This window comes from Giraffa tippelskirchi, chromosome 5, assembly GCF_054371585.1.
Source record: "Giraffa tippelskirchi isolate mGirTip1 chromosome 5, T2T-mGirTip1v1.2.pri, whole genome shotgun sequence".
NCBI classification, from domain to species: Eukaryota; Metazoa; Chordata; class Mammalia; order Artiodactyla; family Giraffidae; genus Giraffa; species Giraffa tippelskirchi.
Genome location: NC_137279.1, coordinates 176,588,161 through 176,615,840, shown reverse-complemented (window position 1 = coordinate 176,615,840; position 27,680 = coordinate 176,588,161). Strand labels below are relative to the sequence as shown.

General features: G+C 43.3%; 2 protein-coding genes and 1 long non-coding RNA gene across 16 annotated transcripts in view; 2 read left to right on the top strand and 1 right to left on the bottom strand.

The window, feature by feature from the left end:
- KDM4A (lysine demethylase 4A) overlaps positions 1 to 6,428 on the top strand; it is a 40,870-nt gene extending 34,442 nt beyond the window's left edge. For all 9 annotated transcript variants that reach the window (XM_081492576.1, XM_081492580.1, XM_081492578.1 and 6 more), the window contains 4 exons: positions 1,083 to 1,253; positions 4,484 to 4,603; positions 4,902 to 4,994; positions 5,137 to 6,428. In XM_081492576.1, the coding sequence (XP_081348702.1) occupies positions 1,083 to 1,253; positions 4,484 to 4,603; positions 4,902 to 4,994; positions 5,137 to 5,277 (525 nt within the window). In that variant the 3' untranslated portion in view covers positions 5,278 to 6,428. The remainder of the gene's footprint in view (positions 1 to 1,082; positions 1,254 to 4,483; positions 4,604 to 4,901; positions 4,995 to 5,136) is intronic.
- Positions 2,482 to 8,968, bottom strand: LOC145506938 (uncharacterized). The gene is made up of 5 exons (XR_014054455.1): positions 8,799 to 8,968; positions 7,647 to 7,862; positions 7,438 to 7,560; positions 6,531 to 6,692; positions 2,482 to 5,367 (listed from the first exon to the last, which is right to left on the bottom strand). It is a non-coding gene; the product is annotated as an uncharacterized LOC145506938 (long non-coding RNA).
- The window catches only part of ST3GAL3 (ST3 beta-galactoside alpha-2,3-sialyltransferase 3), a 211,921-nt gene continuing 192,797 nt past the window's right edge, over positions 8,557 to 27,680 (top strand). For 5 of the 6 annotated variants that reach the window (XM_081492592.1, XM_081492593.1, XM_081492590.1 and 2 more), the window contains exon 1: positions 8,557 to 8,714. The gene's annotated coding sequence lies outside the window, so the exon portion shown is untranslated. Of the gene's footprint in view, positions 8,715 to 9,407; positions 9,560 to 27,680 lie in introns of all 6 variants that reach the window. The other variant, XM_081492591.1, reaches the window with a different exon arrangement.

Here is a 27,680-nt window from a genome sequence, read left to right as displayed (position 1 = left end):
TTTTATTTATTTATTTTGGTCGGGCAGCTTGTGGGATATTAGTTCCTGACCAGGGATTGAACCTAGGGAGCCCTAACCACTGGACAGTGGGAAATTCCCCAGGCACAGTTTTAGGTGCTGGGAACATACTAGTGAATGAAATAACAGTGCCTGCCCTCCTGCTGCATTTTCTGTGGTTGAAGGATGTGTGGAAACAAGTAAACCTACAGTGTTAACAGATGCAGCATAAGAGTAAAGCTGGATACAGGAATGGAAGAGGAGGTAGTGAGGAGTGTTGTCCCTAAGTTGACTCTTGCACATGAGGGAGCCAGTGTGCAGAGAACTGGGGAAGAACCTTTCAGGTAGAGGGAACAGAGGCTCAGAGACCTTGAGGTGGGAACACGCTTGGCACGAGTGCTCAGAGGACAGCAGGGAGGCCAGCGTGGCTGGAGCACAGACAGAGCTTGGGCCGCTTAGGGAGAGGCGGTTGGACTCGAGGCTACCAGATACTCTGTGATCTCATTTGCATCAGGGGCAAGTTCAGAATGGGAAGAAGGGTGATGTGAGGGCCCCAGAGAAGGCAGAGTCCTTGTAACGGGGAGCTGTGTGTCATACACAGCTGAGGACATTCAGGGTACCTTAGTCTTTGTGCCCTGACCCTGAGGGTATAGCTGGTGGTAAGATCTGTGTGGAGTATTATGTGGGGGCCCTGGGCCTGCTGAGCGTCCACTGTGATGTATGTCTGAACTGTGTGAATTAGTAGGTGCTGTCTGGTCGGTTCCTCACAATAGGGAAGTCACGAGAGTCTGTTTGCAGAGTTTGGGGTGAGACAGGATGGTTGGTTGGTATAAGGACCGGTTGTGTACTGTGAATGAGGGAGGAGCTACATCATGGGGGAAACGTGATACTAGGTTTTCCCATGTGTCCTGGCTGGGGTGTGGATATCTGGAAAGACCTGTTTCAGCTCTCATGTCCTATGCCATTTTACCTTTCCATTCTCATGCTTCTCTTTCCCTGGTGAAGAGGAGCCAGCTCATCTTGGTCCCCATTTGCTAGGCCTGTCAGCTCAACATGGGCATAACCCCAGCCTCTGTTTTTTCCAGCGTGCCAAGGGGGCCTTGCAGAGCATCACCGCAGGCCAGAAGGTCATTAGCAAGCATAAGAACGGGCGCTTCTACCAGTGTGAGGTGGTAAGGCTCACCACTGAGACCTTCTACGAAGTCAACTTTGATGACGGCTCCTTCAGTGACAATCTCTATCCTGAGGACATAGTGGTAATGTCTGTGTGGGGCTTCTTGGGCGTTTCGGGATGGGGGTACTTCTAGGTCTGACTGACCGTGGGCCCACCTGCCTTTTCTAGCCAGGCCTATGGTTCCATCATTTGGCCCCCAAACAGAATGAAGTGTTTGTACTGGTCTTTCTGTACAAAGAAAATTGTATGCCACTAGGGTACCCTGGTTCCTCTAGAAGCTTGTAGGAAGCAGCGTTTTCTGCAGTAATTTGAAACATGCTTGTATTTTAGTCCAAACTACCCTTAACTCATTGGAAAAGACCTGATGCTGGAAAAAATTGAAGGCAAAAGAAGAAGGGGGCGGCAGAGGATGAGATGGTTGGATAGCATCACCAACTTAGTGGACATGAATTTGAGCAAACTCAGGGAGATAGTGGAGGTCAGAGGAGCCTGGTGGGCCATTGTCCATGATGTCGCAAAGAGTCAGACACAGCTTAGTGACTGAACAACAGCAACAACCCGCAAAGGTGTTTTGGTGCATTGGATGAAGAGCCCAAGCTTTGGAATCAGATCAGTGTGCCACTACCTGCTCAGGAACTGTGTGATTCTGGGAGAATTATCCAGTTATCTCTTTTCTACCATGACCTTTTGGTAGATGTGTGGAGTGTGCTTTTGGTTCTTTACAGTTGAAGGCTTTGGAGGCTGAATAGAAGCTGCTTGGAGATAACCCTGGCCTGACTGTGTTACCAACACCTGAGACGCTGGAGGCCCTGCCTGGACTTAGTCCTGGGTTTTCTGGCTCAGGACTCGGCACTCAGTTCAGATTTCCCCAGCTGTTCGTCTCTCTGTCCCTACTCCCCCACCCACCCCCCAACCTTTTCACGTTAGACTGAGCACTAGCATAGTGGGATGAAGTCACTTCTTCCTTTAACAGGTCCACACACATTAGCACCTAGCTGCTAAAAGTCCATTCATTAGTTATAAGGCAGACTTCTATGTGTTAGCAGTAAAGATGGTATCATGTGTGTTTGTGGCAATAGACTAGCTATGCTTTGTGATGCTCTTCCAGTTTGCCAGGCACTGGGCTAGGTTCTTGACTCAGGTATCTGTCATTTCTAATACCAACTCTGAGAAGTAGGAGGTGTCTATAACTTAGAGAACTCTCAGGACTCTTCTAGACATTACTGAGGACCCTAAAGAGCTTTATGTGGGTTATGTCTATTAACCCTTGCCTACCTGTGTTATCAACAAGGCTCATTATTTGCTCATTATTTTCTGTTTGCTCTTTATTAGTAGAAATTAACACTGAGATTGATTTGAAATAGTCCATTGTTTTTAACAAATTGAAGTAAAACAAAAAGTATTAGAGGAGTTCCACTTTTCTATAATTTTGCAAACTCCTTTAATGTCACAGCTTCAGTTTGTTGCAATATATTGTTTTGGTTAAAGTGTGTGAAGAAAACTCGGTCTCACATAGATAAGCAATTGAAAAAGTGAGTATTTGAATAGCCTTCCAGATGATTGTGTTCATTCTACTTTGATACTACACCAAACCTCAGTGAATAGTAGTTCCTTAACAGTTAGCTGCGGTGTGGACTCTGAAGGCAGCTTGCTGAACATACTCTTCTTAAGTTATGTTGGTCTGTCTTACACTGAGAATGGATCTTTCACCCATGCATGATTTTGAACCCTCATGCATGTTGGTGTAATGGGCTATACAGATCTTTCAAGTATTGTTAAATTTTATTATACAGTACCAAAAAAACACTTTAATTTGTAGCACAAATCTCTGAAAAGTCTTTAAATTTTAGGGAGCGTCAAGCTCATGGTGGTGATACGACTTTCCTGAAATTATAACTTGTGCTTGAAAACTTAGGTTTTATTACTGGCAGTACTGTCAGTCCATTTTCCTCGAAATGAAAGGCTCACTTCATTCATTTTCAAGGTGTCTGCCAGTACCCAAGTCTGAATAACCTGTTTGTCTTTTTTTTTTTCAAATAAAACTGGTGTTTCATGAAAAAAGCAGTTACTTCTTCCAACTCAGTTACCCTGTGCTTTTTCTCAGGACAGCCATCATGCTTCAGTGTGCAGCAGAAAATGTCTTCTGAGTACTTACACATGTACTCAGAGATTGTGGTTTAACAAAATAATTTTTTCTGCTTTATCAAAGGTACATTGTTATGTGGTTACAGGTTTTTCTCTTTTGTTCTTAAATCATGAGTACACAGTAGCTGAGAATGTAGTAACAAGTAATAGAGCTCAGGGTTGTTGCCTCAGTCTTTGCTGCGGTGCCAGCAGTTGCACACTTTCTAGGTGTTAAACCATCACTGTAAATGTCAGCACAGTGAAAGAGACTAATGTTTTAATATTATTGTGAAAATTGTCATGCCCTTGCTTGCTCCCTGCTGGCGGCTCAGGAATGTATGCAGACCATACTTTGAGAACTGCTATTATTGGAGGAAAAACTGAATATCCGAGAACTTAGGTGATTTATCAAAGATCAATATTTATCAAAGATCAGATATTTGACTAGTTAAAACTTCCACCTCAGATTCTTTTGTGGGGCAGTGCTTTCTATTTAATTGTTGAATTCATAACACAATATAGTTATTGAGTAACTAGTCAATAATGAGTTGGCAATACAGTATAAAGCCATTTCTATTCAGTAAATGAATTGGCATGTAGAACCTTCCTCTTGTCATGAGTGGAAATTGGGAAGAGCAGTTGGAATTTTAGATATTTGGCATTTTAGACTCTGTCCCATCCCTGCTCCAAGGTGTATTTTTTGGGCCATGTCCCCAAGCACCTTCTCTAATCTCTACCCGTGAGACCTTTGATTCAGCTGCCATGAGCATGCTCACACACTGACCAAATTATATAACAAGCCCTCTACTGGGAATGCAGCGAGGGTTCCACCCACCCTTAGGGTGTCCCCTTCTGCAGGGAGTCAAAGTGCTAAAGTTTTTTGCCAAGTCCCATGGTAGGTGGTCTTTTATTACTTTCCTATTAAGAACCCCTCTCTTAAAATAGTTGAGTACAATTTGAGTTTTTCTTCCTGGCAGAACCCTGTCCCCTGTCCCTTAGACAGTTGAAGGAACATGAGAAAGGCTCTCGATGATGGTAGTTGTCTTCTACATTTATTAAGGTTATTATAGCTGCTTTTTTCTGTCACCTGGAACAGCAGCAGCCAGCAGAGATAGCAGGTGGACTAGGACTTAAGCAGGTCTCTCAAATGGACGTCCCTTTCACCCTTCTTCCTTACTGTTCCCTCAGAGTCAGGACTGTCTCCAGCTGGGTCCTCCTGCTGAAGGGGAAGTAGTCCAGGTGAGATGGACAGATGGCCAAGTCTATGGAGCCAAGTTTGTGGCCTCCCACCCCATCCAGATGTACCAGGTAACCAAAGGCTTTGCTGGGGATGGGGGGAGGCTGGTGCTTGGTTAGTTCAGGGTTTCCTCTTGAGCCAGAGGCGGGGCACGTCTTTGCTTTTGGGAGAGGAGAGCTAAGGTATGAGTCACAACCCTTTTCAGAGCTGGGGCTGCCCTGTGTCCAGTCTGCCGGGTATGGCTTCAGACACGGCAGGCCTTGCTTCAGTGTTCTAAACCCTTCCTGTGTCTGCAGGAAATGGCCACTGTGCATGGTGGACCAGGGAGCAACAGGATATCTTTGCTTAAGGCCTTTGTTTCCTTGGTAGGTGGAGTTTGAGGATGGCTCACAGCTTGTGGTTAAGAGAGATGATGTGTACACGCTGGATGAAGAGCTTCCCAAGAGAGTCAAGTCTAGACTGGTGAGTGTGTTTTCTCTGTGCCTTTGGTTCCCCTCTGGGAGGGAGGGAACAAAGCAAGGATGTGACCCTTTGTTTTTTCTTCGGGAGGTGGGGGTGTTGGCCACAAAGTGCTCATTTATTTGGCTTGCCTATTCTTCTATAGTCAGTAGCCTCAGACATGCGCTTCAATGAGATTTTCACGGAGAAAGAGGTTAAGCAGGAGAAGAAACGGCAACGAGTTATCAACTCAAGGTACCGGGAAGATTACATCGAGCCTGCACTATACCGGGCCATCATGGAGTAGGTGCTTCCAGCAGCTGAGAGAGTCCCAGTCAGCAAGGCGAAGGCACTCTGGGGTTCCACAGCACAGCAGACACTTGGAACTCTGAAGTCTCTAAAGTGAATTGTAAAATGAAAATGAATGAACTAACCGACCCCATCATCTTCTCACCCCACCCTCATCGCATTCCGCTGTAGTGCAAGGATGAGCCCTTCTTGGACATATGGCAGCAGACGATGAGCCTCCCAGCTGATGGGCTAAGCACTGGAATGCTATGGCTGCACTGGCCCCAGTCTGCAATGGATCGACTGTGCTGGCTGGGCTGGTTACCTTGTTCCTGGCCTCGGACTTAGCTTCCTAACAATCACCTGCACCAGCTAGGCAGAGGTGCTGGTGCTTGCCCCCCTAACCCCTTTTGTATTTATGTGTGTGTGTGGGTGTGTGTGGGGTGTGTGTGTGTGTGTGTGTGTGTGTGTCGGTATGTATGTTTGGTCTGGACCAGCTTCTGCCAGCCCCTGGCCTTTACTTTCTTCCTTGCCTATCCAGGGCAACAAAAATGTGAAATTCTGCCCTCAGCTGAGCTGAGTAAGGGCCCCTGGGGTTTGGCTGGAGATGGCTGTGGCATCTGTCTATCCCTAGAACTGCCTCAAGGGAGTGGTGGCAAAGCTGCAGTGATGAGATGGAGATGCTGAGGAGTGAAGCCAGCTGTTTGCCCTCTCTTGAAGAAGAAGATAGGGTAACATGGGTGTGTGTGCCCATATCACTTGAGGCACAGAGCGCCTGTGGACAGTATTAGAGGGTGTGGGTGGGGAATAATCTGAAGGGAGATCAAATGATGGAAGCAGGCAGAGCCTGGTGAGTGATTCTGTCAACAGAAAATTGCAATCATGTAGGGGCTGGGAGGGTTAAGATGAACTGGGGCCACTGGAGGCCAGGGGCAGGTTTAGATATGCCCCTTGGTCTAGGGGTGGGAGGGAGCTGATTTTGGGGGTGGGGGTGGGACTGGAGGGCAACACTGAAGGGGTTAAACAGGTTTTTGCTCCTCATGAATTTGTTTGCCTGGGCCCAAGATTGGAGGGCTTCACACTTATACCCTGTGTATACAAGAATCAGATTTATAATACTCCCTGTTTTTTTGTTACGTATGAACGCTATAAACCAAATTATTTTGAAAACTGGTGCATCACCTTGTCCTTAGCAATAAAATGTGTTGAGCAGACGATTGGCTGTGTCTGCCCCAAGGAGCCTGATGGCTCAGGGTCAGGCCGGGAGTGTACCTAGAGTCCACAGGCTCTGGAGCAGGGCCATGCATTTTAAGAAGGCTCTTGAAGGGCCTCCTGAAGAGTTGGACTCTTTGTCAAGTTCTGGTCCTTTGGCTCTGTGTGATGGGGACCTGGGGAGAAGAGGTCCTTTGGCCGAGAGCATGTCCTTCTGCTTCTCTAAGGCAAGAGAAAAGCTAATAGAGGGAGAACCAGACCCCTTCCACAACCCGTAGAAAGAACTGAGTTTGATCTTTTCTCATCTCAACCCCACTTATTAACTTCATTGAGCAGGTGTAAGTTTATACCAGTGTCTGTTCCATAAAAACTGTAGAACCAGCTTGAACGAAGGCAGGACATTTTAGGTGCTTGAAGAGCAAGGGGTTGCTCCCCCTTCCCCCTGTCCCCCTTCCCTTGGGTCCTGAAACCTTTTGGATCTGCCTGTAGTTGGTGAGACACTTCCCTGGAGGATGACCCATTCCCTTTGACCAGCAGTGGGTTCCTAAGGTCCAGGTGGACAAGGATAGAGCAGCAGCAGGGCAGGGAGGGACTGGTGAATTGGGCACAGCAGAGCTGTTCCAGCTGGTCTAGTTCTTGGCTCTGGCCAGGTGCGGGAGATTCTTGGGTCAGCTCAGCAACTCAATGCTGCTTTGTGTCCTGGGGCTTGGGAGGTGGCTGCCACCTCTGGTGTCTGTGGGGAAAGGAGGAGCAGCAGGTTTCAAAGATACTTTAATGTGCCAATTTCGCCTGGGGCCAAGAAAAGGGAGGTTGTCTCTTTTGTCCAGCACCCAAGGATTCCCAGGGGAGAGCGGACAGAGCCAGGCCTAATGGATTGGCAAGCCCTGGGAACACACATCTTTGGAGGGAAGGAACCTTTCCCCAGACTTGGCAGGGTCCGGGACCTCCCTTCCTCTCGCTGACCTACCATCCCCAGCCGTGCTGCAGGACAGGCAGGGACGTCCCTGGTGTAACCCCAGCAGTTCTTTCTCAACAGCTGATTATTTTTCTAGAAACTTGTTTTGGTCAGATGTAATAATCCCCTGGGAAACTTAAAATTTAAAGAGGTGATGAAACTCAAGTCCCACAGAACAGGCCCTCATGCCTGCAGTCAGGCCCAGGCCTCAACCAACTCACCGGGCTCCCCTCAGAAGCCTTTTTGTCAGGACAAACTGCCCACCTTAAGTGAGGTAAAGTCTTAGGGTTGGCAACCAAAGATCGCAGCCAGACAGTTCTTACTCTCCCGTAAATTCCAGAGAGGGGTGATTGTGGTTTAAATTGTGCCCCAGCAGGGTGGGAGAAAGCTGGGATCTCTGGCGCTGCGAAGGGTAGACGAAATGGGGCGGATAGGTCCTGGAATAGAAACTGTAAAGTGTGAGGCCGTAAAGTAATAAGAAGGGCAGCCAGCGACCCCTGTACCCCCTCACTCCACAGGATTGGGCAGAGTCGCCCAACCTGTGGAGGTCCACAGCCTCGGGTCTCTATTTTGGGTCTGGGGCGGATGCCTGCGGCCCTCGGCGTGGAGTGACCGTGGACCCCTGTCCCCCTCACGACGGAGAACAGACTCTCGAGGGATTATTGGCGGACTGTGAGCCCTGCGGCCGTCAGAAACCCACATCCCGAACGCGCACCCTGCAGGGTGTGAAGCTGCGGGTGGAGGATTCCTCCAGGCGGCGGGCGGGCTACGGGGAACCGGGGGGAGCGTCGGCGCGGAGGCAGCAGGGCCGGGCGTCGATCCAGCAGGCCAGGCAGGCAAGCCCGACTCCCCGCCCCGCCAGCAGCCCCGGTCCGCGCGGGGCGGGGCGGAGAGGAGAAGGGGGCGCGGGATGGGCGGGTTGCAGAACTCGGGGCTCCCGTGATAGCGGGCCCCTCTGGGGTGCGCCCGCCCACTGCTCGCAGCGCAGCCCCACATTGGTCAGCCCGGTGCCCCGCCCGGCTCCCGCGTGCCGATTGGCCGCCAATGCCCGACCCCCGGCGAGAGCGCTGAGGCGGAGAGCCGGATTGGTGGTCCCGCAGTCCCAGGGTCGCGGCCGCACGCTCCGCCCGCGGCTGCGTCCCCACTATGGCGGCGCCCAGGCGGCCCACCGTGTCGTGGGCGCCCGCCGGGGTCCCCCGCGGCTGCCGCCCCCGCCTAAGCCGTCGCCCCCACCTTCCCACCCGCGTCGTCCCGGGCGCCGCCTCCCCCCTGCCTCCCTTCCCGCTGCGGTAAGGACCGGTCCTGCGCGCATCGGGGCGGGTTGTCTCCGGAGTAACGGTCGCCGCCACCCTTTCCCTCCCCTCCCCCGCTACCCGCGGTTCCGGGTCGCCGGGACGCAGAGCCCGAGCGCGCTGGTGCTGGGGAAGGAAGGGTCGCGCGCGGCCCAGCGGTCTCCAAATAATGAAGTCCGGCTCAAACTGGGGGCTCGGGGCGGGAGTTCAGTCCCACGGAGACCTCGCCCCGGTAGGGGCTGCCAGGCCTCGGGGAAGAGGACGGCTGGCCTCGGGCCGAGCGGTCTAGGTCACCTGCGCGCGAGACCCTGCAGCGCTGCGCACCTTGGTGCAGAGGAGGGACATGGTCAGGCGGGCCTTCGCTATGGGGAGAGCAAGGAAAAGTGGAAAGCCTGAGTGTGATCAGCGGCGTACGGGTAGCGATTGTCATTGCTTACTGCTCTAGCAGCTGCCAAATGTTCCGGGAACTGGGGTCAACTTGACTGGCAAAGTTCGCCTCTTGCTTCCTTTCTCCTGGCACTTCTCCCCATTGTTGACTCTCTGATTTTATTTTGCAGGAGGAAGTATCTTAGTGATGAGAGCAGGTTTGATTAGGATAGTGTCCCACGAATATTTTTGTATTCCTTTTTGTAAGCGTGCTTGTTTTATAATTCCTTAAGGACTTGACTCATGTTTGTGTTTCCTGCACAGAGGAGGAAGGAGAGAAACTGAACTGAATCATTGTAATTAATTGAGAGAGGGACCAATGAAGGCAGCTGCTATTTTGTAACAAACAAGCAACTTACAAACTTTTCTGTCGATACACGTTGAATGGACTATACTATAGCTAGTTGAACAGGAAGGTAGGTAAAAAAGCACTTATTGGATTCCTGAAAGTAAATAAACCTCATGGAAAATTAGGTTATTGCTAAGTCAGAATCACCTTGGAGTGCTGATCATTGAAGGGTTGGGTATATCTTCAAATCAAAAAGATTCAAAGGAAGCTGGCACAAAAATTTATGATCAAAATGGTGTATTCAGACAGTCTCTTAAGGCAATCTCTTAAGCAGTTCTTAAGAGTAAAGATTCTTAACTCAAGGATATTTTGAAACATTAAGTGATGAAATCTCCCTGTTTCACATGTCTAATCATGATTTAATAAAAGTAAATTATTAATGAAAAAATATGTGCATATTTTTAGAGACTAAGTTACTTTGAATTATCAATAAAGTATCTATTGTGTACATGTTGTGTGCAAGGCAGTGTAACTGTGGGGACCTCACAACCTGAATTGTATGAGACTTGTTCTGATGCGATGGTTTGGGGATAAAGGGCACACAGGAAAATGATCATTAACAATATGGTCTTTAGAATTCCAGGACAGTAGGTACTATGAAAATTCTGGAAAAGGAGAAATCCGTATGTTTGAGGAAAGTTTTACAGGAGAACTGAGGCTTGAGTTGAGCCCTGAACTAGGTAGGCATGAGTGATGATGAGAAAGGAAAATTGAGGAAATGAGAAAGTGAGGATGGGAAAGGTGGCAGAGGAGAACCCAAAACACTCGGGGGTGGTTCCAGGAGGTTCTTATTGGAAAAAATGGGAGATAAGGTTAATGGTATCAAATCAGGGAGTACTTTTGTCCTGGGTGAAGCACAGGGTAAACAAGAAGTAGTTCTTCAGATGAAACTGGAGCTTGCTGTTAGAAAAACAGATGGTAGCACTGTATTTGCCCTTGTCACTTTTCTGAGTAACCTCAGCTATTTAGAATAATGGTCCTCTCAGCTACCTAGGATCTGCACCTCAGGATTTATTCTTGCCTTCCTTTTGTTTCCCCCATGTGTTAAGTTGGTTGCCAGTTCTTATTGCTACAGCCTCCACACTGTTTCTACTATTGGCTTCTTTTGGTTCCTACCATCATTATACTGATTTGGGGTCATTTATACCTTTCCCTCTTATTACTGCAGAAACCCTCTAACTTCCCCCCTGCCTCCTTTCATCTATCCTGTGTACTATCATCATTTCTAGGTAATTCATTTCCCCAGCCTAGACTTTTATTTTTTATTTATTTCTCCCATCTTTATCAAGATTTAATTGACACATATAACACTGTAATTTTAAAACACACAGCATTTTGATTTGATACAGATATGTATTGTAAAATTATTGCAATGAAATTAGTTAACAACATATAATTACCTTTTTTGTGGTAAGATCATTGGAATTATACTTTCTTATCTATTTTCTTTTTTAGAGTATAATTGCCTTACAATGTTGTGTTAGTTTTTGCTATATAGGCGAGTGAATCAGCTATGCATTTCAGTTCAGTTGCTCAGTTGTGTCTGACTCTTTGCGACCCCATGAATTGCAGCATGCCAGGCCTCCCTGTCCATCACCAACTCCTGGAGTTTACCCAAACTCATGTCCATCGAGTCGGTGTTGCCATCCAGCCATCTCATCCTCTGTCGTCCCCTCCTCCTCCTGCCCCCAATCCTTCCCAGCATCAGGGTCTTTTCCAATGAGTTAACTCTTCGCGTGAGGTGGCCAAAGTATTGGAATTTCAGCTTCAACATCAGTCCTTCCAATGAACACCCAGGACTGATCTCCTTTAGGATGGACTGGTTGGATCTCCTTGCAGTCCAAGGGACTCTCAAGAGTCTTCTCCAACACCAGAGTTCAAAAGCATCAATTCTTTGGCGCTCAACTTTCTTTATAGTCCAAGTCTCACATCCATACATGACTACTGGAAAAACCATAGCCTTGACTTGATGGACCTTTGTTGGCAAAGTAATGTCTCTGCTTTTTAATATGCTGTCTAGGTTGGTCATAACTTCTTTTCCAAGGAGTAAGCATCTTTTAATTTCATGGCTGGCAAACCACTTCAGTATTCTTGCCTTGAGAACCCCATGAACAGTATGAACAGTATGAAAAGGCATGGGACTAGTTCCTCCTTTAAGCAGTTATAACACTAGAATCTGCCTTTTTGCCCCAATTGCCAACATAAGACTGAAACTTTTTCAAGACATGAATTATCTTCATCTTCTAGCACAGTGTTTTGCACATAGTAGGTACTTTGATAAATATATTTTAAATTGAACATAGCTTTGAACCAAGATAGATGCAAAGAAAATTCTTTGTGCAAGCAAAATGTTTATCATAAAATCTGTAAATAAAGTTACTTATGTGAGAGAATTCCTTACTGAGAAAGCTAGTGTATTGGTCTGGATAGCTTGGATTAGGCTTCATTAACAAAAACCCCTAAGACTTCAGTGGCTTAACAGAACAAAAGTTGACTTCTCATTCATGCCACATGTCCAGCAGGACTACACGGGTGACTCTGCTCTCAGTTACTCAGGGACCCATGCTGATGGAAACTTATCTTAATATGGTTTTCCATGACCATTTTGATTGAGTGGAAGATGGTGATCAAGGGACACTGGATTTTAAAATATCTGACCTGAAGTGGCACATATCACTTTCATTTCCATATCATTGGCTAAAGCAAGTCACATGGCCATGCCTAATTTTAAAGAATGGCAGAGAATTGCAGTCTTAATCATGTGCCAAGAAAGCAAAGAGCCCGAAGTGACTGCTGGACAGCACTAATGACTGCTACATCTTCTATGAGCATCACAGCCCAGCCTGTGGAAGATTAGAGGTAGTGAAATCAGATGGGCTTCTAGAGAGAAACAAACATACTGACAGTAGCAAGAAATAATAGCTCTAACGAGGCATGGAATTAGAGTGGACAGGGAAGTCAGAACTCCACTACAAGCACTGTAACGCTTGTAATGTAACAGGCTGAGGCTGTTGATATGAGGGTAAGTGAAAGTCGCTCAGTCGTGTCTGACTCTTTGCGACGCCATGGACTGTAGCCTGCTAGGCTCCTCTGTCCATGGAATTCTCCAGTCCAGAATACTGGAGTGGGTAGCCATTGCCTTCTCCAGGGGATCTTTCCAACCCAGGGATCAAACCCAAGTCTCCCACATTGCAGGTGGATTCTTTACCATCTGAGACAGTAGTCTGATTTTCCAGTTATTCCTTAGGGCATTACTATTTTACAGCACCCTCAGAGATGAATTCAGGAATGGTCCTGAGGCATCCACAAAAAATTAAGTTTTATTCAAGATGCACAATTTAAGAAACCAGAAAGTGTATAATAAGGTACATTTTTACTTGAATGGTTAAAAAGACCCTAGTTCAACCTTACTGGTTTAATTGGGTTTAACTGAGGCTATCAAACTTTGGTATTTGGGGAGGAGATTTCACTTTTGGGCTTCCCTGGTGGCTCAGATGGTAAAGAATCTGCCAAAGAAGGGAATGGCAACCAGCTCCAGTGTTCTTGCCTGGAGAATTCCAAAAGTGAAAACAGGGTTGAAATCTTGCTTCTGCCATTGATTGTCTAATGTTGGGCCAGTGTCTTGATTCTGGAGTCCGAGTTTCCTCATCAGTGAAATGCATAGGGTTCTTATGAGTTCATCTTATATAAAGTGCTTTGCCCAGTACCTCGTTCAGAATAGGCACTCATGGTCATGATGTTCATTTGCAGCAGCCGCAGGATTTGAAGAAACTTTGAGAAATCAGGTAAGGAAGTCTCAGGATTCCCCCAGATTTTCCTGGGCTTTTCTACTTCCTTGGCATCTTGCCACACTCTTTCTTTCTCACCTTGCTTATTTTCATGTGTGTCCTATTTTATTTTTTACTTGGTTGTTTATTTGTCTGTTTCTTCTACTGTACTAGGTCCTCTAGTCATCCCAAAGTAGTTATTGAGGCTCTACTAGCCTTGGTGCTCGGTCACGGCATTGCAGATACAAAAGGCATGTCCCAGGCCCGAAAGAGCCCGTAGTCTGGTAGGACCAGAAGCCAGTGAACTAGCAGTTAGCATACGTTGTAATGTGCTGTGTCTGGGGGTCCTGTGGGATCTCCTAAAAGGGAACCTGATGTCATACAGGGAATATAATTAATGATTTTTCCAGAGACGCTCACACCTACCTAAGTCTCAGATAACTAGTTATTAGCTGAGTAGATGTAGGTTTGAAAGACTTTTCAGGTAGGAAACAATGTGCGTAATGACCTAGAAATACAAGAGAGTGTGGCTGCATCCTGAAGATGCTTGAAAGGCAGGAGAACAGTCTGTTTGGGGAGTGTGTGGAGGCTGCAGAAGTCAGACCGTGAAGGCTTGTGAGTTCAGGAGGTTATCCTGACTGAGGAGGAGCCACTCAAGTACTTGAAGGCGGGAGATGACTTTATCAGCTTTGCCTTTTAGGAAGGTCAGTGTGTGTGGAGACACCAGAGGCGTGAATGTCCTGTGTCCCTGCCATGAAAAATTGTGAGATTTGCAACCATAGTACCATGTCTGCTACACAGAATCATAAAATACCTCTGGATGAGGAGAGCTTAGAATAAGGTAACGCTGGAGGGAAGGTTCCCTGTTAGGCTATTGCAGTAGTAGGAGGGATGTGTACATGTCCTGCCTGGGGATAGAGTCAGCTGACCAGGGTTTCCATCACGGCTTCACTAGTGTCTATGATGTGACCTTGGACAGTCTTCAGAACCTCTTGTGTCCTCTTGGTTTTTCAAACTGATAAAATGGGATTAAAAAATCCCTACCTTGCAAGGTTGTTCTGAGTATTTGAGCAAATAGATGTAAAAAGCCTGCTCCTGTACTGTTAGACACTTAAGGGACCTCTTATAATAAAAATAATATTTTTAAGATTCTTAATACTTAGTATATTCCTTGGTTCATGGTAAGTGATTGTTAGCCTAAATTCCCACCACCTGGACATAACCACTGCCAACATTATGTTTTGTTTTTTTTTTTAATACATCCTAAATGATTGAAATACTGAATTTTGTGGGCGGGGCATGAGGTAATTATCCTAAGATCAGGAAGAGAAGAGTTGGTTAATATGAATACCATACCAATTTAAACATTCTTTAATTGCCAACAAATTGTATATGTTTATTCAGCTGTTCCCAGCCCTCACCCAGAAGTGACACGTACATCTGCATACACTCTTGTCACTAATGTTATAATGTGCTCACTGCCTGGGACGTTAAAATACATGTGCTTCTCCTTCAGCCTGCCATCAGCATTGTGACTCTGTCCCCCTGAAATTTTGCTCCTCCTCAGTCTTCTTCTGAATATATTTGTACAGATGATAATACAGGTTTACTTCCAATTTGTTCTCCTTTCGGCTTCTCCCTGGTTATCTGGGCTGACAGGAGTTCCTCCTCTATGAACTTCTACACAATTTATGTTATTCTAATTAAATATTATCTATTGCCTTGTCTTACAGTGTTTGTCTATATATCAGTAAATTTCTCTTTTCCTTGATGGTGGTTTTCTTTACAAAGTGATAGGAAGAAGGCATGTTTAATATGTTTCTGACATGACTTAAAAATCCATGGAAACTCTGTGTTTGAAATATGTTAATAAACAGGCTTTCAGTATTCTATTCCTAAATTTTAAGTATATAGCAGTGATTTTTCAGAGTCTTTGGTCTCAGGACGACTTTATAAGTTTGAAAATATTGAAACCCCAAAGAATTTTTATTTTGTGGGTTTGTCTTTTGATATTTAATGTATTAAAAATTACTGAGATTTTAAGTCACGAGAATGCACTAGTGCACATCCCATTAGCTGTGAGGACAGTGATATGGTTACATGTCATCATATTTATAGCCTCTGGAAAACTGTGCTGGACCCTTGTGAGAGAATGGGAGTGAACAAGGCGGATAATGTCTGAGAATTACTGTGAAAATAGTTTTAAACTCATGGATCCACTGAAAAGGTCTTAGAAACTCTCTAGGGTCCTTAGACCACAGTTTGAGAACTGCTGACATGGAAACAGGAGAGTTTTTATAACGGACATTTCTACATCTTTTTGGCAACACAATAATGTAAGGATGGAAACATTGCCAGATGATAAGCAGAGAACTTGTTTGAAGCACAAGAGTTTCATGGTTACTAACCGTCTCATTGTCAAGTTTAGTTATGGTCCTATTTGTTTAAAATAGGATCCAATTTTTATGAAATTAACCACATTGATGCCATTTTGTATTGCATAAACTGCACCATGCCGCGAAGCAGATGGTAAGTGATGGTACCACTGCCCCCCATGCTGTGGAACTTTCACACTTCTTGAGGATTCTTCCTGAACCTCATGTGCCCCAAAATGTCTGACAGAGGGATTGTTTGAGGAGGCCAGTGTCCACTGAAGTTAAATATCAGATAAGTTTACTAACAGGAGTTCTGGTATTTTCTTTTGTTACTGTGAATTATTTTGAGTGCCTTTGAAATGTTCATTCTCTGTGACAGCAGATGGTCTGGGCTGTTCCAAATGCCTCTTGCCCTTGCTTGGCCTTCTTCAGGCTGTCCTTTGTATTGCTACTCAAATGATCTTTCTGAAATGTAGATATGATCCTGTCATTTCTCTTCTTAATGCCTTCACTGGTTCTCCGTTGCCAGTGGGATTAATTTCTACCCCTTTAGCATAGCATCTAAGGCCTCTCTCTCAGCTTCTTCACTGAAGCTTTTCTGAAACCTCACAGACAGTTGTTAATTTCCATCACCTCATAATGTCTGTACCAGTTTAACTGTGTGTATCACACTGTTCTTAAGGGCAGGTGTCACACTGTGTTCCTTCTGCTGTACTCAGATGTGTAATAATGGCTTCTGTTTGGGCTGATAAGATGGCATAGCTTTCAGCATGGTTCTAGCATAGTTATTCTGTAGTATTATATTTCTTTTCTTACCCTTTTTTAAAAAAGATATGAGCTGATGAACAATATGGAACTACTACATGGGCCTAAGACACCTAAAGTCTCAGAGACATAATAGCAATGAAAGGGGACATTTATCTCATATTTTCTAATGATGTATTTTACATCTACAAGAACAGAATAATATAATGATATCCATTATTTACCAAATACTACCGTTATACCAAGTAATACCATTATACCAAATCTTAATATACCATATTGCTTCAGTTTGGTTTTTTTTTTAAAACAAAACTTGGCAGTTCCAATAAAAGCCCTTTATATATTTTTCCCTGGTATCCTCTCTCCTTAACCAGAGAAAGCACTATCTTAAATTTAAAGTTTTAAAATTCACATACACGTTTTTATGCTTTTGTGGTTTTGCTACATGTTGTGTGTCCATATACCATATGCAGCAGGGGCCAGCAAACAGGCCTGCGGGTTTTATTGGCACACAGCCATACCCATGTTTAAGTACTGTTCTTGACTGGTCTCATGCTGCACCCTTCTGTTTTCGGTTTTCTGGACATAATGCCACCTTCTAACCACTTTCAACACCAGTCCCCACCCTTTTATCTCAACTGGCTCAAAGCACGGTCATCTTTTCAAATATTCCAGTTGAATTTCCTCAAGACTTATTCAAGTCAACTTTTCCAAATAAAAAATTATGTCTAGAAACTTGTCCTCTGAACACCATTAAAACAAATAAGCAAAAACCCAATTAAACCAAACAGCTCCTATTGAGAAAGACTTTTTTTTGGTAACAACAACAAAAAAATAAAACATTCAAAACTGAAAGTTCTATTTCCTTGGATATTTACCCCTTTTCCCGAGGTTTTTTTTCTCAGCTACTTCTCAAGGGAACATCTGACCAGGGACAGAGTATTTTTCAGCTTTACTTTTCTCTCTTCTTTTTTTAAAACCTTGGTGAAAGTGAAAGTGTTAGTTGATCAGTCATGTCCAACTCTTTGCAACCCCATGGACTGTAGCCCATCAGGCTCCTCTGTCTATGGTTTTCCACCAAGAATGTTGGAGTGGGTAGCCATTCCCTTCCCCAGGGGATATTCCCAACCCAGGGATCAAACCTGGGTCTCCTGCACTGCAGGTGGATTCTTTTCCATCAGAGCCACCAAGGAAGCCCTGACACCTTGGTGTTGACATCTAATTTCTGTTCAGAAAGTCACTTACTGCACATGTTATATGAGTCTGGGTCCAGTCAAGAGAGAGAATCCATGTACTTTGAGTAGGTAAAGTTTACTGTAAGAATTATTAACTTTAACAGTGAATTAGAGTAACATGAGATTAGCTAGTAAAAGTAAAGAAATAAGCACATGGAAAGATGTTCAACATCATCAGTCATTAGGGAAATTCAAATCAAAACCACACTGAGATGCCACTTGACACCCACTAGGATGGCTGTCATCAAAAAGACAGATGATAAGGAGTGTTGGCACAGGTGTGGAGAAATCAGAGCTCTCATACACTGGTGGGAATGTAAAATGGTACAGTGGCTTTGAAAAACAGTCTGGCATTTCCTTAATCAGTTAAATATAAAGTTATCATATGACCTGAATGTATTTTACTCCTACATGTAATGTACCCAAGAGAAATGAGAACCTATGTCCATATAAGAATTTCTCCATAAATATGCATTGCAGCATTGTTCAGCCAAAAGGTGGAAACAATCCAAATGTCTGTCATCTGGCAAATAGTTAAATAAATGTTGATATGTCCATATGATAGAATGTTACTTGGCAGTAAAAAGAAGCGAAGTACTGACAAGCAAAAACTTTGAAAACATGCTAAGTGAAGGAAGCCTGTCACAGAGGACCACATGTTGTTTGATTCCATTTATATGAAATATCTATAAACATTTGCCAGTTCTATAGAATAGAAAATAGTTTAGTGGTTCCCTGGGGCTGGAGGTTTGTAGGGGATGACAGCTAGGGGGTACAGGGTATCAACTGGGGGTAATAGAAATGTTCTAAAATTGATAGTGGTCATGTTTGCACAACTCTGAAAATACTAAAAGGCATTAGAAGGTATACTTTGAATGGTTGAATTGTACAGTATGTGAATGATATCTAAATAACTGTCATATGAAGTAAAGAGAATGCTAAAGAATATAATAAACAGGTCTAAGGAGCAGCTGCCACCACCAGGCTGAGCTAGCGTGCCCAATAAACAGCTCTCCAACCTGCTGCACACCTGCTGCAGGCTAAGATTCAGACTTTGGTGTAGTGGACACCCCCATGAATTACTGGATTACAGATGAGTGTCTATGATGCTGCAGGGTGGAGTTTCCCAGAAATCTGCCTCTCAGGGACTGGGGAGTGCTGTTTACAGAGAGGTGTCTCACCAGAGGCACTCTGTTACTTCTCTTACCCTGCTCAAGAGAAGTGCTGAGAGAAGCTGTTGGCTGCTGTCCGCTGGAAAAGTCCTGTATGTTGCAGGAGCCTACCAAGAGGAACACACCGGAACCCAGAAGCCACGGCTTTCCTGCACCCTCCACAAAGCTTGACATCATGTCAGCTGGCAAGAAGAAAATACTTTAAGGGCCCAGATCCATTTTCACAGAGCAAGCAGAAAGATTGAATTTGAAGCTAAGAGGCAATAAGTCTGTAATTCACACAGTAGGTAATCGGAACCTCAGCATACTCTTAGCTTTTTAATTCTCGTTGGAGATCTTCAGGTTTTCCTTGCCACCTTGGCTGTTGTGGCTTGGAGAAGCTGGGACTCTATCTTTGTGACAGCCCAGCTCTCTCTAATTATCCATTTTTGTGTATCTTTTTTTGTTGTTGTTCTATATGCTTGGTTCCCTTTTCAGACACCAATTATACCTATACTGGATCTCCTGTGGAAACTATTGTGTTTTTGGGTTTGGGTTTGTTTTGGTAATATTTTAAAATTTTTTATTTTTCATTTTCTTGTGCTCATTTTTTATCCTCCAGGGCCTTCATGACTTTTCCTGTGTTTTTTAGCAGTTCTTAATTGTTCTCTTTCATTGAGGCTTTTGTGGTGGTGTTATTTTTCTTTCTTCACTTTTGGCACTTGAGTGCCAATTTTATTTAAAAAGTGGAGTTTTACTATTTTTTCCATAAGGCTCTCCCTTTAATCTTGGCTCTTAGGTCTTGTTTTATAGAACCTTCTGGGAGTGGGCAGCACTTGGAGAACTTTCGTTAATTATCTATAATCTGTAACCCATCCTGTGACATAATTTTATTCTGTTGTGTGGTCTTCATTTACCACGCTTCCCCTTGACCCTCCCCCTTCCCTTCATCCACTCTCATTTAGATTCTGTACTGGTTCTATTTCATTTTTGTTCTGTTGCCCCCATATAGCCTCTTCAAGTGAAGAGTTACTTGATTAAAGGTAGATCATTTGAATTTGAATCCTCACTCTGCCACTTACTGGCTCTGTGGTCTTAGAGAATTTTCTCTCTCTGTGCCTCAGTTTATTCTCTATGTAATGAGAATGATAATCTTGTAGGATTGTTAAGATTCAGTGAGTTAAATCATATAAAACTTTTAGAACTCTGGCTAGTCCACAGTAGGTACTATATGAATATTAGCAATATTAGTTTATCCCTTGCATTGGCTTGCAATTAGAAAATACACAATTCTGCAATATTCTTCTGTAATGTATTGCACGTTAATTAACTACTTAAATCTGCTTAGCCATGCATAGTCTGAAAAGAAGGTATGCATTCAGCAAAACCATTTAAAAAACTGATGACTTTTTTAGTAACTTGTTCAGGAAGCTAGGTAATAAATGTGCTTAATCACTCAGTCGTGTCTGACTCTGTGACCCCTTGGATTGTAGCCCACCAGGTTCCTCTGTTCATGGGGATTCTTCAGGTATTCTCCAAGAATACTGGAGTGGGTTGCCATCCCCTTCTCCAGAGGATCTTCCCAACCCAGGGATTGAACCCAGGTCTCCTGCATTACAGGTGGATTCTTTACCATCTGAACCACCAGGGAAGCCCAGATAATAAATAGTACATAATAACTTCTAATTAGCTTGCCTCAAAATTATTCACAGGAGATATGTTCAGGAAATACTTTGTAGTTTTTGCTCCATGTAATTTTGTAATAACTGAGTTCATATTCATTATGCCTGATACTTTAAGGTCAGCAAAATTCTAACATTTCTGAGTAAAAATTGTTCCAGGTATAGATTAGAAAATAACCACATTATAGGATGTTTTACAAATGACAAGAGTTTGATGTATTTTGTTTCAGTGAGTTCAAATTTTTATATAATTTTTATGGTTAATTAAAATAACCTAGATTTATGTACCTTTTGTACCTTTTTTTGAGCAGACTATAAGTGACTGAACATTTGGTCAGTGAGCACATAAGTTTTGAATACCTACCAGGAATGCAATGGTGAATAAAATAGACATGTTCACTTTCTGGATTAGCCAGAACATACATTTTAAGCCCATTACTCATGATAAGTAAATACTCATGATTATAAACTCACTATGTAATGGATAGGGATATATATGTGCTGTGGGAATTTCTAACAGGGAGACCCAACCTAAAGTGTGGGAACAGGTAAGGCTTCCCTGTGGAATTAACTTTTAATCTGAGACTTAACGGCTGAGTGGGAGTTGGCTAGATGAAGTGGTGGGGTCAAGGAGGCTTCAGCCTGCCATTAGGAGACAGCATGGCAAGTTCAAAACACTGAGAGATGTTCATTGTTGCAGACTCCTAGAGGTGAGGTGGTAAGAGATGACAAGAGAGATGGGAGGAGAGGTGGGCAGGGGCCAGATTCATCAATCTTACAGGCCCTGTTAAGGGCTTTGGAACTTTACCTTAAAGACAGTGGGAAAGTTAAGAAGTTTAAACCTGGGAATGAAATATATTCACATTGGCTGCTATGTGGAAAATGAATTGAAGAGGATAAAGAATGGATATGGGAGTACCCAAAGGAAATGAAAACAGAATCTTGATGCATTATATGTACACTCCTGTTTATCACAGCATTATTCTCAATAGCCAAGATATTGAAATAACCCAAATACCCATCTGTAGATAAATGGATTAAAAAAAGATGTGAAACATACCCTCAATGGAATATTATTTGGCCACGAGAAAGAAGGCTATCCTGTCGTTTGTGACAACATGGATGGACCTTGAGCACATTATGCTAAATGAGATAAGTCAGAAGGACAACTACTACACAGTATCACTTAAATGCGGAATCTAAAAAGCAAACCTGTGAAAAACCAGAGCATAAATGGCAGTTACCAGAGGATGAAGGATGGGGGGATAAGACTGATGATGGTTTAGGGTACAGACTAATGGCAAGTAGTGAACCCATAGAGAGCTAATGTACAGTGTAATGAATACAGACAATAATATTGTGCTATAATGTAATGTGGTAATTATTGTTTAAATGGCAATCATATTACAGTGTAGAAATGTATCAAAGTAACATGCTATATACCTTAAATTTATAAAGTGTAACATGTCACATTTATTGCATATGAAATAATGGAGATGGGAGGTTTATTAGGAGGCTATAGTAATCGTCCAAGCAAAAGATTATAGTGACTTGAAATATAGTGGTGGCAGTGAAGATAGAGGGATGGATGGATTCAAGAAGTATTTAAGAGGTAAAATTCATAGGGCTTGATGATTGATTATATGTGGAGGGTAAGAGGGAGAAGGAGGATAGTGTCAAGGTTAATCTCCAGGTTTTTGACAGAAGCCTCTGTGAAGGTGTTGCCTTTTATTGAAATAGTGAACACACTGGAGAAAGAGGGAGTTTACTGGGGAAGTCTGAGACATCTGTGAGACATCTAGATGATGATATAGAAGTTAAATAGAGGAAATTCCCTGGTAGCCTAGTGGTTAGGATTCTGGGCCTTCACTGGCAGGGCCAAGGTTCAGTCCCTGGTTGGGGAACTAAGATCCCACAAGCTGGACAGTGTGGCTGGAAAACCCCAAAAAACAGAAGTTCAAGAAATGGAAATGGAACTTAGAAGTCTCCTATCTGGATGGAATATATCCAGTTTGGGATAGTCAGCGTAAGGGTGGTAAATGAAGTGCAATGAGATTGTCGCGGGTATATCTGTGTGTTAGTTGCTCAGTCTGACTCTTTGTGACCCCATCGACTGTAAGCCTGCCCGGCTTCTCTGTCCTTGGGATTCTCCAGGCAAGAATACTGGAGTGGGTTGCCATTTCCTTCTCTGTGGGATGAGAATATAAGAAAAACTCAGATATACAGCACCTCAAGCTTCTCTCTGCATTTAAAATCGCTCATGCCTCTCTCATCCTCCCTCTCCCTCCCTCCCCTCACCCCATCTCTCCCTACACACACACACACACACACACATACACGCACACACACACAGATTATGTCTTTAGTATATGTTTTTGTAATGTGAGCAAATTATATTGTATCTGGAGTTGGAATATAATTAGAAATATATTCATTTATTTGATCTTTAGACAAACACTTCTTGAATGGGCTATGTACTTGGTGCTGTGTTGTTAACTGTAGGTGATTCATAGACCTAAGTTATAGATTCTGCTTTCAAATTATATGCTAATTCCTTAGACAAGATATTTTACAAGTGCTAGGACAGAGGTAAGCATGGGGTGTTACCAGAGCACAGATTGCCATAGTGTCGGGCAGTGTTTAAGGAAAACTTTTTGAAGGAAATAAGACTTGAACAGAGTCTTAAAAGATGAGTTGGTGTTGCTAAAGTAAAGAAGGCAAGAAAGAACTCTTACCACCACACTGTACTATCTAACAGTTTTAGATGCTTTAGAAAGGTCAAGTGCCCACCTCCCAGAATATTGGAAATAAAAGCAAAAATAAAAAATGGGACCTAATTAAAATTAAAAGCTTTTGCACAACAAAGGAAACTATAAGCAAGGTGAAAAGACAGCTTTCAGAATGGGAGAAAATAATAGCAAATGAAGCAACAGACAAACAATTAATCTCAAAACTATACAAGCAACTCCTGCAGCTGAATTCCAGAAAAATAAACGACCCAATCAAAAAATGGGCCAAAGAACTAAATGGACATTTCTCCAAAGAAGACATACAGGTGGCTAACAAACACATGAAAAGATGCTCAACATCACTCATTATTAGAGAAATGCAAATCAAAACCACAATGAGGTACCATTTCACACCAGTCAGAATGGCTGCTATCCAAAAGTCTACAAGCAATAAATGCTGGAGAGGGTGTGGAGAAAAGGGAACCCTCTTACACTGTTGGTGGGAATGCAAACTAGTACAGCCACTATGGAGAACAGTCTGGAGATTCCTTAAAAAACTGGGAATAGAACTGCCATATGACCCAGCAATCCCACTGCTGGGCATACACACCGAGGAAACCAGAATTGAAAGAGACGCGTGTACCCCAATGTTCATCGCAGCACTGTTTACAATAGCCAGGACATGGAAGCAACCTAGATGTCCATCAGCAGACGAATGGATAAGGAAGCTGTGGTATATATACACAATGGAATATTACTCAGCCATTAAAAAAAATACATTTGAATCGGTTCTATTGAGATGGATGAAACTGGAGCCCATTATACAGAGTGAAGTAAGCCAGAAAGAAAAACACCAATACAGTATACTAATGCATATACATGGAATTTGAAAGATGGTAACGATAACCCTATATGCGAGACAGAATAAGAGACACAGATGCATAGAACAGTCTTATGGACTCTGAGGGAGAAGGTGAGGGTGGGACGTTCTGGGACAATAGCTTTGAAACATGTATATTATCATATGTGAAACAGAACACCATTCCATGTTCGATGCATGAGACAAATGCTCAGGGCTGGGGCAATGGGATGACCCAGAGGGATGGGATGGGGAGGGAGGTGGGGGGGGTTCAGGATGGGGAACACATGTAAACCCATGGCTGATTCATGTCAATGTATGGCAAAAACCACTACAATATTGTAAAGTAATTAGCTCCCAACTAAAATAAATAAATTTATTAAAAAAAAAAAAAGAAGGGCATGAGGACAACAGTCTTTTCCAAACATGTCCAATAATGTAACCTAGTGGCTCTGATGGTAAAGAATCTGCCTGCAATGCAGGAGAAACAGGTTCAATCCCTGGATTGGGAAGATGCCCTGGAGAAGGGAATGGCAACCCACTCCAGTATTCTTGCCTGGAGAATTTCATGGACAGAAGAGCCTGGTGGGTTATAGTCCATAGGATCACAAAGAGTCAGACATGACTGAGCAACTAACACACACACACACAACCCACTTTTCAAAGAACATGCTGTAGAACTGTTGTTTCAAGGTCCTCACTTTGGAGAATGATATTCTAAAGCAGAATAAATCAAAGGAAATGAAAAAAAAAAAAAAAGAAAGGTCAAGTGATGGGAGAACTGTGGTGTCCAGTGGCTTTGGCAGTTAAGTGGTCAGTGGTAAACTTACTGAGCAACAGGCAGGAGCAGAAGCCAGATCAGATTGTGGTGGGTGAAAGAGTAAATGGGAAGTGAGAAGTCAAACTCCTCCAGCGCAGGGTCTAAATTTGATTGTCTGGTGTCCTCCATGCCTTGTAATAATCCCTGGCACTTGGTGCTTGTTGCATGAGCTTTGAACAGAAGAGAGACATTTCCTTCTTGGAGCTCAGATGAACGCCTGAGGAGGGGATGAGTCCAACTGCTGCATTCCCTCTGCCTGCTGAAGAGAGCTGGCTGTGAGCATTTGCAATTCTTAACCTGCATGCGTTTTGTGGCTGTGCAGGGAGGCCAGGTGTGCTCCCACAGCCAGAAAAAAACAGATTCTCTGCATGGATCTGTTAGTTTTCTTTTTATTCCAGTTTTTTTCTTTTTTAATAGTTGAGGGTATGATATTTGTATCTTTTTTCCTTCAGTACGATTTCAGAAGCATTTCTCCGTCATTAAAATTTTTTCGTAAACAACATCTTAATTGTCTGCATAATCTCTTATTTGATATTTATTTGAACATTTATACACACATTGGTTTATTTTTTTTTCTTTTTTGACTTTTAATTTTGAAATCATCTCAGACTTACAAATAAGTTGGAAGAATATAACAAGGAACCCTCATATATCCTTCAACTAGTTTATGGTGGTGCCTATTAGATTTCTGACTTTTAAAATTACTCTTTTCCTGTCTGTAATTAATTTTCTTTTGGGGAGATACTTTAAGATGTCCCATTTCTCAAAATACTACTTACTAATTTTACATCCTTTGATGTTTCTTAGCTGAATTATTCCTAAAATGATTGCTAAATGATTTTCTAATTACATTATTTTACATTCTTTCCACTCTAAGGAAGAGCTTTATCCTCTCCTCACTTACTAAATTCTTATTTAATGGGTCATAATCTGTTATTATCAGTCTAAATTGCCACAGATCTGGCCATTAGGAGCCCCTCAAACTGACTGCTTTTTCCTTTTGACATGTCACTCTTTGAGTACTTTCCTACTGTCAGGCTTATCTTGTGCCCTCTCTGTTTCAGCCCTGAGTTCAGCCATTCTTCTAAGGATTCGTAGTTCCTATCACATGGTGGAGAATGGCATTTAAAAACCAAGATCTAGGTGCTAGGTGTGCTCATTGCTATTTGGGTATGACTGCTGCTGGGCCCTTTCAGTGATCAGAACTAGGACTTCCATGCATGTACACACACAAAAGCACACACACAGTCCACATCTGTAGTTATTTTTATATTTTTGTATGTGTATATATTGAAAACCTTCACTTCACACTAATACCTTCAATTCCAGTACAACCCAAAAGATGCATTCTAGTTTATCTTTTCCCACTTGCTCCTTGGAAGAAAAGCTTTGACAAACCTAGACACCATATTAAAAAGCAGAGACATTGCTTTGCTGACAAAGGTCCATATAGTCAAAGCTATGGTTTTTCCACTTGTCATGTATGGATGTGAGAGTTGGACCATAAAGAAGGCTGAGCACCTAAGAATTGATGCTTTTGAACTGTGGTGTTGGAGAAGACTCTTGAGAGTCCGTTGGACTGCAAGGAGATCAAACCAGTCAATCCTAAAGGAAATCAACCCTGAATATTCACTGGATGGACTGATGCTGAAGCTGAAGCTCCAGTACTTTGGCCACCTGATGCGAAGAGCTGACTCATTAGAAAAAACCCTGATGCTGGGAAAGATTGAAGGCAGGAGGACAAGGGAACAACAGAGGATGAGATGGTTGGATGACATCACCAACTCGATCGACATGAGTTTGAGCAAGCTCTGGGAGATTGTAAAGGACAGGGAAGCCTGGCACGCTGCAGTCCATGGGGTCACAAAGAGTCGGACTGAGCAACTGAACAATAACAATCTTTTTCCACATTTGCAACTCACGTCTCCATCATTGAGAAATTCGGCTCCTCTTAGTCTCAGTGTATTTAATTTGTTTGGTCAGTCCCATGACACCTCCTGCCATTTTCCCAGACTTCTCATGATGGCCTAATGCCCCTTCTGTCTTCACTTCCGATACATGTGCCTACCTTGCTTGGCCCCTAAAGCCTAATGGCATTTAGATTAAATTATTCAGAAAGAAAGAGATGGAGAGAGCACATTCCTGTTTATAGCTGCATAATCCTATGTTTTGTCAATACACCATAGTTTTTGAAGGTGTACTGGAGAACTTTTTCTCTTATATTACAGAGTGCTGCAATCAGCCAGTGCATAAGTCTTTGTGTTTTTGTCAGTGTATTTTTGGGATAGTTTCTTAGAAGTGAGAGTATTGGGCTAAAGTGTTGAAGCCTGTGTGATTCTGTTAGATATTGCCAAATCCCTCCCACCACCAGCCATGTATGAGCATTCTCCCCGCAGCCTCACTACTAGACTATGTTGTCAAACTTTTGTCCTGGAAGTAAGTTTGAAATGTCATCTCTTTCAGAACATCAGGATATTGTGCTTCTCCTTGTTTTGGCTTATTTTAAGCTCTTACTTGCTGCTTTGAATGTCATCCACTTCTGGAGATCTGTTTCCTCCTTAGACTGTTTGTTCTGCCTCTTTATTTGTAGATCTTTTTCCTTAATGGAAAAGTCAGAAATGAAATAAGTGATTAGTTCACTATTCTGTCATATCTGTTGAACAGATAGTAAATCCATTGGTTGTGTGTCTGCCAGAGGCTTCGACTGAAGTCACTTGTGGCAGTTCAGTTGTCACATCTGCATTCAGGACAGAAGGAATGGGAAAGAGCTGGTATCAGCCACTTCAGTCCCCTTTTAATAGGAAA